Raw genomic sequence first — 12,496 nt, forward strand, 5'->3', positions numbered from 1 at the left:
GCAGCTGCTGCTGCGGGACTTCCGCAGCCTCTTGGGGATGCCGCACCCTGCGCCGCCCGCAGCCACCCCGCCCTGAGCCCGCCTCGCCTGCCCCCGGCCGCGATCTCCGGCCCGGCCCCCGCGGCGTCCCAATAAACGCAGCTCGGCGACGGCGGTGTGCGGTGCTGCGACGCGAGTCCCAGGGAGCCCCGTGGGCCCGAGCCGGCAGCACGAGGCCCCGCACAGCCCCGCAACTGCCTCTGCCGCTCCCGGGCCGAGCCCCAGCGGGGCTTGGCCTGCTGGGGGGGAGCCGGGACCTCCCGGGGCTGCAGCCCCCAGCTCCCTGCCCCGCACTGCAGCCTTGCCCCTGCCCGGGAGCCAACACCCTCCACCGAACAGCACCGCAGCCCACAGCCCCCAGCACCGAGGTGCTGACCCCTCCGCACACCCGCTCATGGCAGACTGGCCCATCCCCACCTGCCTGCGGGAGAGGGGCGGACAAGGACTCCCAGCCTGCCTGCTGCCTCCCCACCACGGCTGAGCTCTTACTGCCCTCAGCACAGGCCTCTTTGCCCAAGGGAGGCCCACAGCCGGGACCAAGGGAGCCTAGGAGCCCTACGAGACACCAGGAAGCAGCTCCTGGCAGGGCATCGAGCCCCAGGGGCCTGGGTGAATCTGCCTCTGCCCTGCGTGTTAAATCTGTGCTCAGGACTGGCCCAGCGCTGGGGGTCAGCTCCCACCTGAGAGCCCAGGCAGCACGGAGGCTCCTATAGAGAGGGCCAGGGCCACACAGAAGCAGCCCAGTAATTCTCCCCCACGCAAGGCTGGCCCAAAGAAGCACACCTGCCCCACTCACGCTGCTTGTGGCCTAAGCCTTTATTAGGAAGGAATCTACCCCATACAAACCCCATTGAAACCCATTACAGAAAAGCAGAGTGAAAACATTATGTACAAGTACATTACACCATGGGCACCGCAGGGCTGAGAGGGGGTGTGGGGGGCACAGGGCACAGCCAGCCCCGCACCCCGCTCAGCACAGGGCTGGAGCACAACGCCCAGCACATGCCTGCTGGTGCCCTGCCAGTGCATACCCAAGGCCTCCCCCTGTGGAGCAGCCAAGGCCATGGAGAGCTCCCTGAGAGGCCGGGAACAGGGAATCCCAGTCACCTTGCTCTGGGGAAAGGTCGCAGAGCCCATGGGGAGAGAACGGGGAACATCACCCCAGCCCTGCACCCCTGCAGACAGCAGCGGAGCCACTCCTCGCTCCCTCTCCCGGGGGCTCCGGCCCACGCCTGCTGGAGCAAGGGCCTGGGAAGCAGCAGCATTTGGTACAAGCACAGCAGAAGAGCTGAGAGGACAGAGCATTTCTTTTCAGTTAATATAGGACCCGGGTGCTAGGGGAGACCATTTGGAGTGAAGCAGCCCAGTCTGAGCTCCTGCCCCGTACTGGAGCCCAGCCCAGCCCCCTGGCCTCACGTCTTCTTCTTCAGCTCCTCAAACCTCCGAGAGAGGTCGTCAAAGTCAATGTCTTCGGAGGCAGCGCTGCTGGTGCCTGCAGACGCTGCAGGCAGCGTGTCTGGCACGGACGGTAGCTCGGGCAGCACAAAGTTGTCATACGGGTCTGGTGCTCTGGCCAGGGGTTTCGCAGTGGTCTCTGGCTTCGGCCCGGGACCTGGCGAGGGCGATGGGGCAGCGTCACAAGCCTGGATCAGCCCCACCTCCCACTCGCCCTGTGCTCACCGCTCCCACAGGTGCGGAGCCAGCCCCCCCTCACCACAAGGGCTCCTGCCCACCGCTGCCAGGGTGCCTCCTGCAGCCAGGGAAGCACGGGGATGGGCTGGCTACCTCAGCCCATGGGGCCTGCTCAGAAGGAGCCACACTGGGGCAGACCGCGCTGCTAGGCACAGGCCTGCTCCTCCATGCTCCCTGCTCTGCTGCAAGTTTCCAAACCTCATCGCCCCTTTGTCACCAGCACCTGCTTTGGGCCCCCTCCCCACCATCGCCAACAAATGCATCCTTCCTTCAGGGTCCCAGACCCCATGCCCCTGCCACACTCACCAGCCACCTGAGCAGAAGGCGCGTCCTTGTCAGGGCCAACGTTGTCAATCTGGAATAGACAAGCTGTCACAGAGGGGCCAGGCCTCCCCGCCCAGGCTGCCCATGCACCTGGGCCACCCAGGCAGATGTGCCAGATGGATGCTGCCCTGGTTAATCAGGACTTGGCACCTGCGCAACCGGTCTTCAGCATCAAGGAAGGAGGCTGCTCCAAGGGAGGGATGAATCACAGAGGCCCCTGGCATATGCACTGGGAGGACTCATTCCAGGTCAGAAGGGGGAAGGCACTGAGCTGTAAGTGGTCCCGGGGCAAAAAGCCAACAGCTGCTGTTGCAACTCTTACAGCCACTCAGGGCAGGCTGGCCCCGGCCTTACAAGGGCCAGGCCCAGACTGGGAACATGGAGCCTTAGATAGGGCTGAAGGGAACGTGACAACAGGCAGCTTCCAAGAGAACAGTGGCTGGCGGGGAGCACGCATGCAGACAGGCCATACAGAGCCCTGCCTGCCCCTCTGGGGCTGGGTGCAAAAAGTCAGCAGCAAGGGGGAGTTTGTTTGGTGCAGACTGCACCATTTCCAGCAGTCCCTAAGCTATGTGTTTGGTGCCCAGGGAAAGCTGCAGGTGGCAAACCTGTGACATGGCCGCAGGGCTCCAGCCTGCCCGTGTGACACGCAGCCTGTGCAGGACAGCTTCCTGCAGCCTCCTGATCTTCACGGCCAGACACTACTCTGCATTCTGGACACTGGGGCGCCTGGCAAGCTCCCTGCCCCATGCAGAGGCTGCTGCTGCCCCATGGGCCAGCATGCTACCAAGCAGCACACAGCCACCCCAGGTTAGGGGTTTAATCATTTAAAAAATGATTCTTTTAACCTCTTCTAATTAAATTGGTCGAACCCTTACCCTGTAACACAGCAGCTCCCACAGCTGCTGCTAGGAGGTGGGGAAGCCCAGCCAGACAACACAGGCCAGGTGAAGCCCCACCCTGGGAGGGAGCACCCTGAACTAGCTGAATTGATGAGTCATTAGACCACCTCCCTACTGTTCTCCTTTTAGAGTAGGGGTATTAGCCCCCCTCCCCTCCTGCCACCTTCTGGTTCCTGCTGGAGCACCACACAGCTCCCTGGCTTTCCCCTCTTCCCTGATGAATGGCACCCACCCCAAACTAAATGGGGCTTATGGGTTAAACAATTAATCCTTTAACATCCTAGGGGAAAGGGTTGGGAGGAGTACATCCAAGAAGCTGTCCGTCTTCCCAGTGGCCCTCAGTGCCCTCCTCAGGGACTGGCACAGGTACTTACAGACTCGTAGGTCGGGGGTACAGGTGGTATTGGAGGTGGGTGGATGTTGGTGAAAGGCTGGTAGGTCCCCACAGGCAGGTGGTTGAAGTTCTCCTGCACAGAGAAGCAGATCAGGTGTTGCCAGAGGGGGCTGCGCTTGCTCTCACACCAGGCCATCCCTGGTGCCCACAGCAGCGACTGAGGGGCCCAACAGCACATCATCACCAACCACACTGGTCTCAGAAACACTGATCAGTCACGGACAGGAACTTGCCCTAGGAGATGACCCACACTAGGGAACGAGACACCCATCAAGGAAATCAGAACTCAGTGTTCAAAGCATCTGGGTGCAAGAGAAACAACTGGCCTGGAGCTTTGGGACAGGCACTCTCCCCAGAGCCTGAGCTGCCAGGCAGGCAGTTCCCTGGGCTCCAAAGATCTGCACCACAGGTGCACCGGGGCCCTCCCCTCAGAGCACACGTGCCCTTTGCAGCAGCAGCAGCACCCAGCCGAGCAGCACTTACCGGTCCCTTGGGCAGGGGGTAGGAGAAGGGGGGGGTCGGTGATGGCATGGGCATGGGCATAGGCATGGGCACCACTCCATCAGTACCCATCATCGGGGCAGCGAACCCACCGCCCCCACCTCCACGGCCGCCTTTCTTCACGTCGTCCGAAAACCCGATCAGGTCCGCCTCGCTGCCGGCAGGGGCCTCGGCCTGACAGGGAGGAAGAAGCTCATGTTGGTGGCCACAGCAACCCCTGCCAGCCCTGCAGCAGGAACCCGGGCCTGCATGGGCAGGCCACGGAAATGGAGCACAAGGAGTCAGGACTGACTGGTATCACAGTTCCCAGAGGTCCCATGTGAGGTTGGGGCCCTCGATATTGCACTGCAGACCCAGTTCATGAGGTTGGGGTGGGGCACGGCCCCAGACAGGGCAGCACAGACTGGAAGGGCCTGGGTGGAGAGGGGGTGCAGGGCAGAGGATGGGAGCCCACAAGAAAAGACATGTTTCAGGGATGCTGCAGCTCATGGCCATGTCTGCTCCTCTTTTCTCAGAGATGCCCCAGCACCAGGGCAATGCCTCGGGCGTGGGGAAGGACATCTGGGGAACGGCAGCCTGGGCCTCGCTCACCATTACCACGGAGTCGGGCTCATAGGGCACGTTGTAGTTCTTGGCAATCTCAATCAGGTACCGTTCCACTAGGATCTTGGGGGGAGACTCCACACTCAACTTGTGCATCAGCTGCAAGGCAGGGATACGGCTCTCAGGCACTGTGCCAGCACTGGGGCGTGGCTGGCACCTGCAGAGACCAGGCCTGGCCAGGACCCCTGTTGGGTGCTGGCACCAAGGCTTCTGGAGCCATCCTTGCCTGGGAGCAGCTGCCAGGGGATTCTGCCTGGGGTGCAGAGAGCAAGGGCTCTAGCTGCCTTGCTCCTCTCTGGCCACAGCAGTTTAAGGGAAGGCCTTGCCCCTGGCCCCGAGCAGTTCTGCAGTGGTGGCTGCAACTGCAGCAGGGACACCCCAGCTCTGAGCACCGCCCTCCCCAGGGCTCTCCCAGGAACGATGCAGGCACCACATCCCAGGAAGCGGCAGGTAGGTCTATGCTAGATGCATGCCACAGCTGCCCCGGAGAAGAAGGGCCTGCCTCCTGCCCCGCCCTGTGCTTGGCTGTTGCTGCTCCACCGCTTACTCTGTCATTGACGGTCCCGATCTGGTTGGTGCGGCACAACTTGCCGTACTCCTTGCTGTACTTTGCGCACAGCTGGTCTGCAACCTGCAGCAAGGAACAAGCCTAGAGTCAGAGCACAGTGATATCCTGGGCTCCCCAGTCCCATGCAGACCAGCCCTAGCAGCAGCGCTTTGCCTTCCCTGCCCGAGGCCCCCGGTCAGGCGCCCTGTGGCACCAACACAAATAGGAGGTACCAAGGCCTCCGTGGGAGTCACTCCAGACAGCCCTGACCAGACCCCCCCCCAGCCCTACTCACAATTTTCAGCTCAGTTACTTCAGACTGCAGCCGTGGGGCAGCCCAGATCAGTGTAGAGACGGCTTCTGCCAGGCCAGAGTCCAGCTCCCTAGGGGAAGGCCGGACAATGCGTTAGCCATGTCTGCAGCCCACAAGCTGCCCAGACCAAAGGATCCCATTGCATAGCCAAGCCATTCAAGAGGCCTCATGGACTAAGACCCAAACCCGGCCATCCCTGTGCAAAGGGAAGCCCCTGCCCCATGGATGCCTGATGCCCAGGGCCTTACTTCATGGACTGGATCAGACCAAAGCGAGCCAGAAGCAGGTCGCAGTACAGTTCCAGGATTTCCATGGCTTCCACCAGGTAGTCCTCCCGGATGATGTGCTCCACCCGGATCCGCGCACGCTCATCCTTACCAGCGGCCAAATAATCTGCAATCTCCTTCCGTGCCTTCTGAGCCAGCTCCGCTGCAGGGCAGGTCACAGGGTCATGCCAGAGGCAAGGGCAACCTGCCACCCCTGTATGCCAGGCCTGCAGAGAAGGGACCCCTCCCAGTCCTCTTCTCCTCTGCCCCGCCCAGGCTGGGGGCACCCTTCCCAGGCCTGCCCTGCCTGGGGGTCATGCCCTCACAGTGCAGGCTCCTCCAAGCAGGACCTGGGTTCCACATCTTCCACAAGGCCCCTCCTGCACTGTGGCAGGTACGGAAAAGGACCGGACCGGGTCTCTCCCCAGTGCCTGGTTTGTCCAAGTCCAACCCTGACCCAGAAGGGGCAGCACAAGCTCTGCAGATCCCACCTTGGTGCACACAATCCGCCACCTGGGCTAGATGAGATGAACACTCTCATTCCCAGGGCCCAGCTAGAAATGGCTACAGCCAGAGGCTGGTCACAGATTGGGAATACCCCAGACAGTCACAGCCCTTACAGGGCAACTGGGGCCTTCAAGCCCCTATCCAAACCCACTTTCAGAGTGTGTAGAGGGCACAAGATGCTGGCCGTGATGGAGTGATGTAACCTCCCCTGCCCCGAGCCCCCTCCTAGTCTGTCAAGCATGGGAGGCTGTGCCCAGAGAAGCCAACACCCCTTGGGCAGGGAGAGGGAAACGGGATGGGACTTGTACAACCTGCTCACAGCCTGCCCTAGCAGCACTGAACTGCGCACTTGGGCTCCCCCCCCATTCCCCCTTTTACTCACTTTTCTTCTTCTCCAGCAACTTGAGGCGATTGATGACGAGGCGCAGGTTGACCCGCAGGCGCTCAGCCTTGAACCCAGAGCCCAGCATGGTGCACGTCCTATGGGGAGGAGAGAGGACGGTCACTGGGTCTCCTGTGGCTGCCAGGAGATGCTGGGAGAATCCACCCCTGTACCGGGCAGAGGTGCCCACCACTCCCCAGACACACCAGTGCCAGCCCCTGCTGACGGGTGCCTGCAAGGCAGCCCCTGCCTGCTCCATGGAGGCACAGCCCTGCATTGCACCGACACAGCCCGTATGGATCCAAACTGCCCATGAACAGAGTTCATCAGGTGCACAGCACAGCAGCCCTCAGCTCTCCAGCTCTCCTCACGTCCAGACGACACAGCAGGGCTGTAAGGTACCGCACACTTCTGTGGCTTGTGCATACAACAGGCATGAAGACAGCTGCTTGCATCAAGGCACACTACAGGCAGCTCAGCAACACTGGCAGAGGTACAACACATGCTGAGGCATGTGCACGTGCGAATCAACATTATTTTAATTGAACCTAACAGTACCAATGCATGTGGAGTTTTATTTCAAATTCACTACAGACTCTGTGCCCACAAAAGAAATGCAGCAGTGCTGCAAGTAGGGGAGGCAGGGCAACAAAATCACCTGCAGCAACAAAACACAGCCCAGGAAAGGCAATTTTAGATGAATCCTTGAGAGTATGGGACCAATTAGCCATGTTAATGTAGCTCAGTCCTCCCAGGCAGAGCTCCTACAGAGACCAGCTCCTCCTCATCCCCCGCTGAGGATGAATACATGAAAAACAGCCAGAATGAGGCAAAGTCCATAAGGTGGCACAGCTGCAAAGGGAGAGGAAGAGTCTGGAGCCATCCACAGGGCAGACGCTCGTGCCAGGAGGGCAGAATGCATAGGGTTGAGAGGGACAGGCAGCTCAGCAGTGTGTGCAAGGAAGTCTTCCTACAGGGAAGGGCCAAGGGAAGCAGGGGCAGGGAACAGACTGCAAAAAGGGGAGAACGGCACACATGGGGAGTGGAGAGGAGGATGCAGGAGCTGGAGCTGGAACAAGGAGCAGGCTGCAGCAGGAAGTCACATCTGACATTTATTTTTCCTCTGTGAGAAGCTATTCCTGCCAGAGGAGGCAAGATCAAGAGACCACAAGACACAGGCACCTTCAGCACAACCACTGGATCAAGTGTGGCCTACGCACAGATGCTGGAGAATCCCGGGGTCAGTGTAAGCCAACATCAGCAGAGCTAGAAGGGTCCAGGAACGGTGTGACAAGTCACAGCAAACCCTTGAGTCATCTCTGCTGCCCCTTTGAGTGACCCAGCTCAGTATAAGGATGCTTCAGCATATGTGACTTGGAGGCTCCTGTGTGGCAGAATGAGAACCAGGACAGAGGCTGTTCCTGACCAGTACCTGCAGTCAGGCAGGAGAGGCCGGGAAGTGAAACCGCACTGGCCTCAGAAGCGTACGCTGGTGCAGCAGTGTCATTCAGCAGCATGTTATGCATGTGGCAGCGCGGGGGCTCTACTCCCGTCTGGTGCACAAGCTGGCTGCTTTCCTGCTTGGCCTCTGTCCTTTGGCCAGCACAGAGCTGCAGGGTGACACGGAAAGGGTGAGCTTGTGAGAAGGAACTTCTCACCACCAGAGCTTCTCTCGTCCAGAGAGACAGGCACCCTTACACGGCCAGCTCGGAGCTCCTGCAGAACCTGCCGCTGCAGGAAGTCCCAAGGTCAGCAGCCAGGCTGGGAAGGGCAGGGAGTCATGGGGAACTCGGAAGCAGGGAGGATGGGCTAAGTGGTGGGTTCAGGCATAAAGCCTGGCTACAGGATTAAGGAGAACCTTGTGGGCTCTTCACAGCTGGATGCAATTAGGATCACCTCCCAGTCTGAAGCCAGGCACTCTGGGGCCATGGTTGAGAGAGGACGGGAGCTGCTGAGCAGCAAAATGCCTCCTAGAAATATGAAGCTCTCTTACACAAGGAGTCTCCCACTTACAGTCAACATCTCCCCCCAACCCAATTTCACATTACTCGCATCCAGACTCTCCAGCTAAGCCTCTTGAATGTGCCCCACAATGGCAGAAGGCATCTAGAAGCCTCAGCATCACTCGTTTCAGCGTATGCATGGTCGTGAACCTGCCTTAAAAATACTGGTGATCCTCCTCAAATGATCTGTGGCTAAGCAGAGGTAACATAAAAGGAAACCCACAGAAACAGAGAGAAAGGAAAGATGTGGAGTAGCATACCATTAAATAAAGTGCTCAGATGAACTGGAGAGCAAAGATGGCCAAAAGAAACGAGACCTGTGAGGAATGCTGAAGGAACAGGGTATGCTTACTTAGCTATTCTGAAGAGCGTTTTGGATCAGCCTACCGAGCTGGATGCTCCTGAAGGATCAACACTGAATTCATTCATTTTCAGGTTTGTGCAATAAAGTATGAAGTAACGGAGAGCGTCTCCTTCCAGCAAGGAGGGAGCTTTCACATGGGAAGGTGCCGACTTACCCCAGTTCCATTCCAAAGTGCAGACATTACGCAGCTGGTCTAATTTTGAATGTGCCAATTACTGCGTGAATGAGTTATGTGGATGTCAAGACTGACCTACAACGATCTGGATACCAGTAGGAGGACTAAAAACTAGGATTCTAACACACGTGAGGGTAATGTAAAAGGAAGTGCAATTTGCAGCATAAGACAGGGAAACAGCCGATCACTCCCCAGGCTGGAAAATGTCCTCACTGAGAAGATTCAGAAATGTGATATGAACAACAGGTTCGGGATAAAGAGCAGAGTCTCAATCAGGTTGCCCCGGGGGAGGTTGGCTATTCTGATCTGACTGCCACGAAACAAGGGCAGAGCAAACCTCCATGCAGAACTAGGCCCTTGGCTGGAGTTCACTGATCTCTCACGTGACAAAGGAGCAGTGTTCTGGGAAGCAAGTACCTCCCCTTCTCAGCCACAGTCCTTCACCTTCTCCAGGAGCTTCTCAGATTGTTTCCGGCTTTTCTCGATGTAACTTTTTACAGAGGTAAGCAGAATGACTTTAATCAAACAATACATCCAGATGAGAATTACCAGGCTCTTTTTAAGGTTAGCCGAGTTAAAAGGCTAGGATGCTGACAGAGCACAGCAGCATACTAACCCCTATTGAAATGTGGCTCATGTCATGTGTCTCTTGTAATCTTAGTGACAGGACAGATGTCAGTAACAGCCGCTACTTCACCACGGTTCCTCCACCTTCCACTGTGCAAAGCCCTGCCATATTTGAAGAAGCATTATTTGCTTTTGCCATAGAGTCTGGAAATACTTAAGCCTAGCACACCTAATATAAATGTCTACAAGGGAAATTTTGCACACAATCCTTCATTTTTTTTTTTTAAAATGATGGTATGTGAACCAATTGCTAGGGAGTCCTGAATACTCTAACCCCTCCTTGCTGGGTCCGTCACTACCTTCCTCCAAACAGTGAAACCAAATCACAGAAGCTGTTCAGTCTGAACCACAGTGATTGACTAGCATGTAAGAAAAGGGGGGACAGTTCAGTGAACTGGGGAGCTGAGGCCTGTGATAAGCAGTGCTAAGAAGATGACTCCAGGTGAGAAGAGACACAGAGCTGCCCTGTTTCCTACTGGAGACAGCCAAGAGACCATTATCTGAAGAGAAATGGGTGGAAATACAGAAATTTGAATCTGAATTGTAGAAGCTCCTCTACACACAGGCACAGGTACAGGAGTCTGAACTTGCCCCAACTACAAAGACAGACTTGGAGACCTATGGCCCCACGGACCCCATATATAGTATATAGCCTGGAGAAGCTTGTTCTGGCTTTTGTGCTTCTCCTGAAAAAAATGAAAAGCCTCCGGAGTCACCCTGGATGCAACACAAAGTCTGGAAACTACTGATATAGAAACATATTTGTGTGCAGCAAGTCAGGGCTGCCCCAACAAGGCCCACATGCCCCCAGGCCACATGCTGCACCCTGGACTGCCCCCCCCCCCAACTGTGCCACACACATGAACACTCCCTCTTCCCCGCCCCGTACCATATCCCATCACACACAGAGGCTCCCCCCGGCTGCGTTGCTCCATGCCATGTGTTGGTGACCCCCCTGCACAGTGCGCTGTGCTGTACTGCTCCATCCCACCCCATCCCACCCCGGGGCAGAGCACAAAAGGTGGAGAAGGGAAGGGGAGCCTGGCGACTGACTGCCGCAGGAGGGAGGGAGCCTGGGGGCCCCAAATGAACCCTTGCAGGCTGAGCGTGACCGGTGGCTGCCACCTGGGCAGCACTGCTGTGAAGTAATGCAGCAGTAGATGCAGTTACACAGCCTTCTGTAATTCAATTATGCTGCTGCAAAACAAATGCATTCACGCAGCTTGAAATAAGTTACACAAGATACAAGCAATGTATATACTGTGTAGCATATGTTGTGCACAAGTGAACATGTGCACAAGAGCATGTCGGTAGCCACTTCCATTTACAGCCCACTCCATCCTGTCCAGTCAGTACAAGGAGAGCCCTGCGGCCCCTTCCATGCCAGACAACTTGTACCAAGTCACACGCCTTTTACTGCTGGAGGAAATGGTTCAGGTTTCAGGTCATCTTTCGGCACTGACCTTCTGACAGGTGAGTCACACACCAGGAAGGTATGCAACTGGAAAGCCTAGGGGCCTTGGCTTGCCGACTACTAGCTCAGAGTTCAGGTTGTTAGAGGAACGTCTGATGCGACTTCTCTCGTGAGTCTACCTAAAAGCCCAGAACTGGAACTTAAGCAGCAGGTCGGCAGGCAAACAAGAGACTGACAACTGCGGAGCCCAGACTCCCGCATCCCCGCTTTTACTGTTTCCCTGTTTAATGGTGGTCATGCTCAAACATGCAGTTTCCATATCTTCTGTTATACAATGATCACAGCTTTCAGTGAACAGCACGTTTTGTTCAAGAGCAGTTTTGAGAATACAACGAGCAGATTAGAGATATGGAGGAACTTAAGTGCACACCCTTGTTTTCAGACAAATGCAATTTGTCAGACAAGCCATCCTCGGGCTGAGATTTCTCCTGCTTTGCCCAGGCAGGCAAGGGACCCCGTTCAGGAAGGCTAGTAAAACTGCCTTTCGTCAGGTTAGAAAGCTGCTTTCACATAAGAAGTTTCAGGTTTCTGTACAACTGGAGGAGCTGTTACCGTGAGGAGTTCAGAGCTTTTGTGTCTGCCCCACCCTGAGGAATGTGACTCAGCCACATATGGAAGAGCTGGCTGCAAAACGAGGTCGATAACCAGCTGCGGCAGGCAGATGCTGCGCACAGTGACCCTTCCTCAGGCAGGTGTGTGCTGGGTGGCATTATCCAGGTGCATCTAAATGCTCTGAGAGACATGGGGGTGGGGAGGGCCCAGGGCTCGATCACTTATTCTGCTGCTTACCAGTCCAGGAGTCCAAGCAACACCAAGACCTCCTGGGCGAGCCCTTAAAGGCACAGAAGACAAGAACTGCCCCCAAACAGCCACGGCTCAGGCAGCTCAGGGCTTGTGGGTCAGGCGTGGTTTTGCACAGGAGCTGCCAGGCCCGGGGCCGAGGTGGCAGGAGCCGGGACGCGGCGGCTGCGGCCCTTCTCGTTGGGGCAGCATGGGGCAGACAAGAGACCACCGGTCGCTCGCGCAGCGCATGCTACACAACCGGAGAGAGGAGATCGCGGGCACCAGTGCCCGGGGGTGGGGCCTTCCCCTCCTGCTACAATGGCACCTCTGTACCCCGCCGGCCAGCTGAGGAGGAAGGAGAGGGGCCGAGGCAAGAGAGCAGCCAGCACTCGAGTCTTGTGATCCCGGCCTGGTGATGCAATTCCCTGAACGCCGCAGGGACGCATCCTTGCCCCGCACTAACGCGGGCGAGGCCCCCAAGCCCAGGCAGCGCCGCGCTCCTTCCCTGCCCGTGCGGCGGGGCCGGCCCCGGAGCAGCACAACGGGCGCGGCGCGAGCGACGTGTGCCGGAGGCCGGCGGGTGTCCCGGCGCCGGCGCGG

At 57.7% G+C, this 12,496-nt stretch overlaps 2 protein-coding genes across 2 annotated transcripts in view; both read right to left on the reverse strand.

Annotated features, from left to right (window-relative positions):
- Positions 1 to 12,496, reverse strand: part of DHX38 (DEAH-box helicase 38) — a 36,895-nt gene that overhangs the window by 23,407 nt on the left and 992 nt on the right. Inside the window, exon 2 of the mRNA XM_019536096.1 lies at positions 691 to 701. Coding sequence (XP_019391641.1) covers positions 691 to 701 — 11 coding nt within the window. The remainder of the gene's footprint in view (positions 1 to 690; positions 702 to 12,496) is intronic.
- IST1 (IST1, ESCRT-III associated factor) lies at positions 1,329 to 10,220 on the reverse strand. The gene is made up of 10 exons (XM_019536117.1): positions 9,629 to 10,220; positions 6,471 to 6,568; positions 5,564 to 5,744; positions 5,298 to 5,385; positions 5,003 to 5,086; positions 4,444 to 4,554; positions 3,835 to 4,026; positions 3,332 to 3,424; positions 2,038 to 2,086; positions 1,329 to 1,651 (listed from the first exon to the last, which is right to left on the reverse strand). The coding sequence occupies exons 2-10, from the start codon at positions 6,556 to 6,558 to the stop codon at positions 1,452 to 1,454; spliced, it is 1,086 nt and encodes a 361-aa protein (XP_019391662.1). The 5' UTR covers positions 6,559 to 6,568; positions 9,629 to 10,220; the 3' UTR covers positions 1,329 to 1,451.

The sequence above is a fragment of the Crocodylus porosus genome, unplaced genomic scaffold (assembly GCF_001723895.1).
Source record: "Crocodylus porosus isolate Cpor-Errol unplaced genomic scaffold, CroPor_comp1, whole genome shotgun sequence".
Lineage (NCBI taxonomy): Eukaryota > Metazoa > Chordata > Crocodylia > Crocodylidae > Crocodylus > Crocodylus porosus.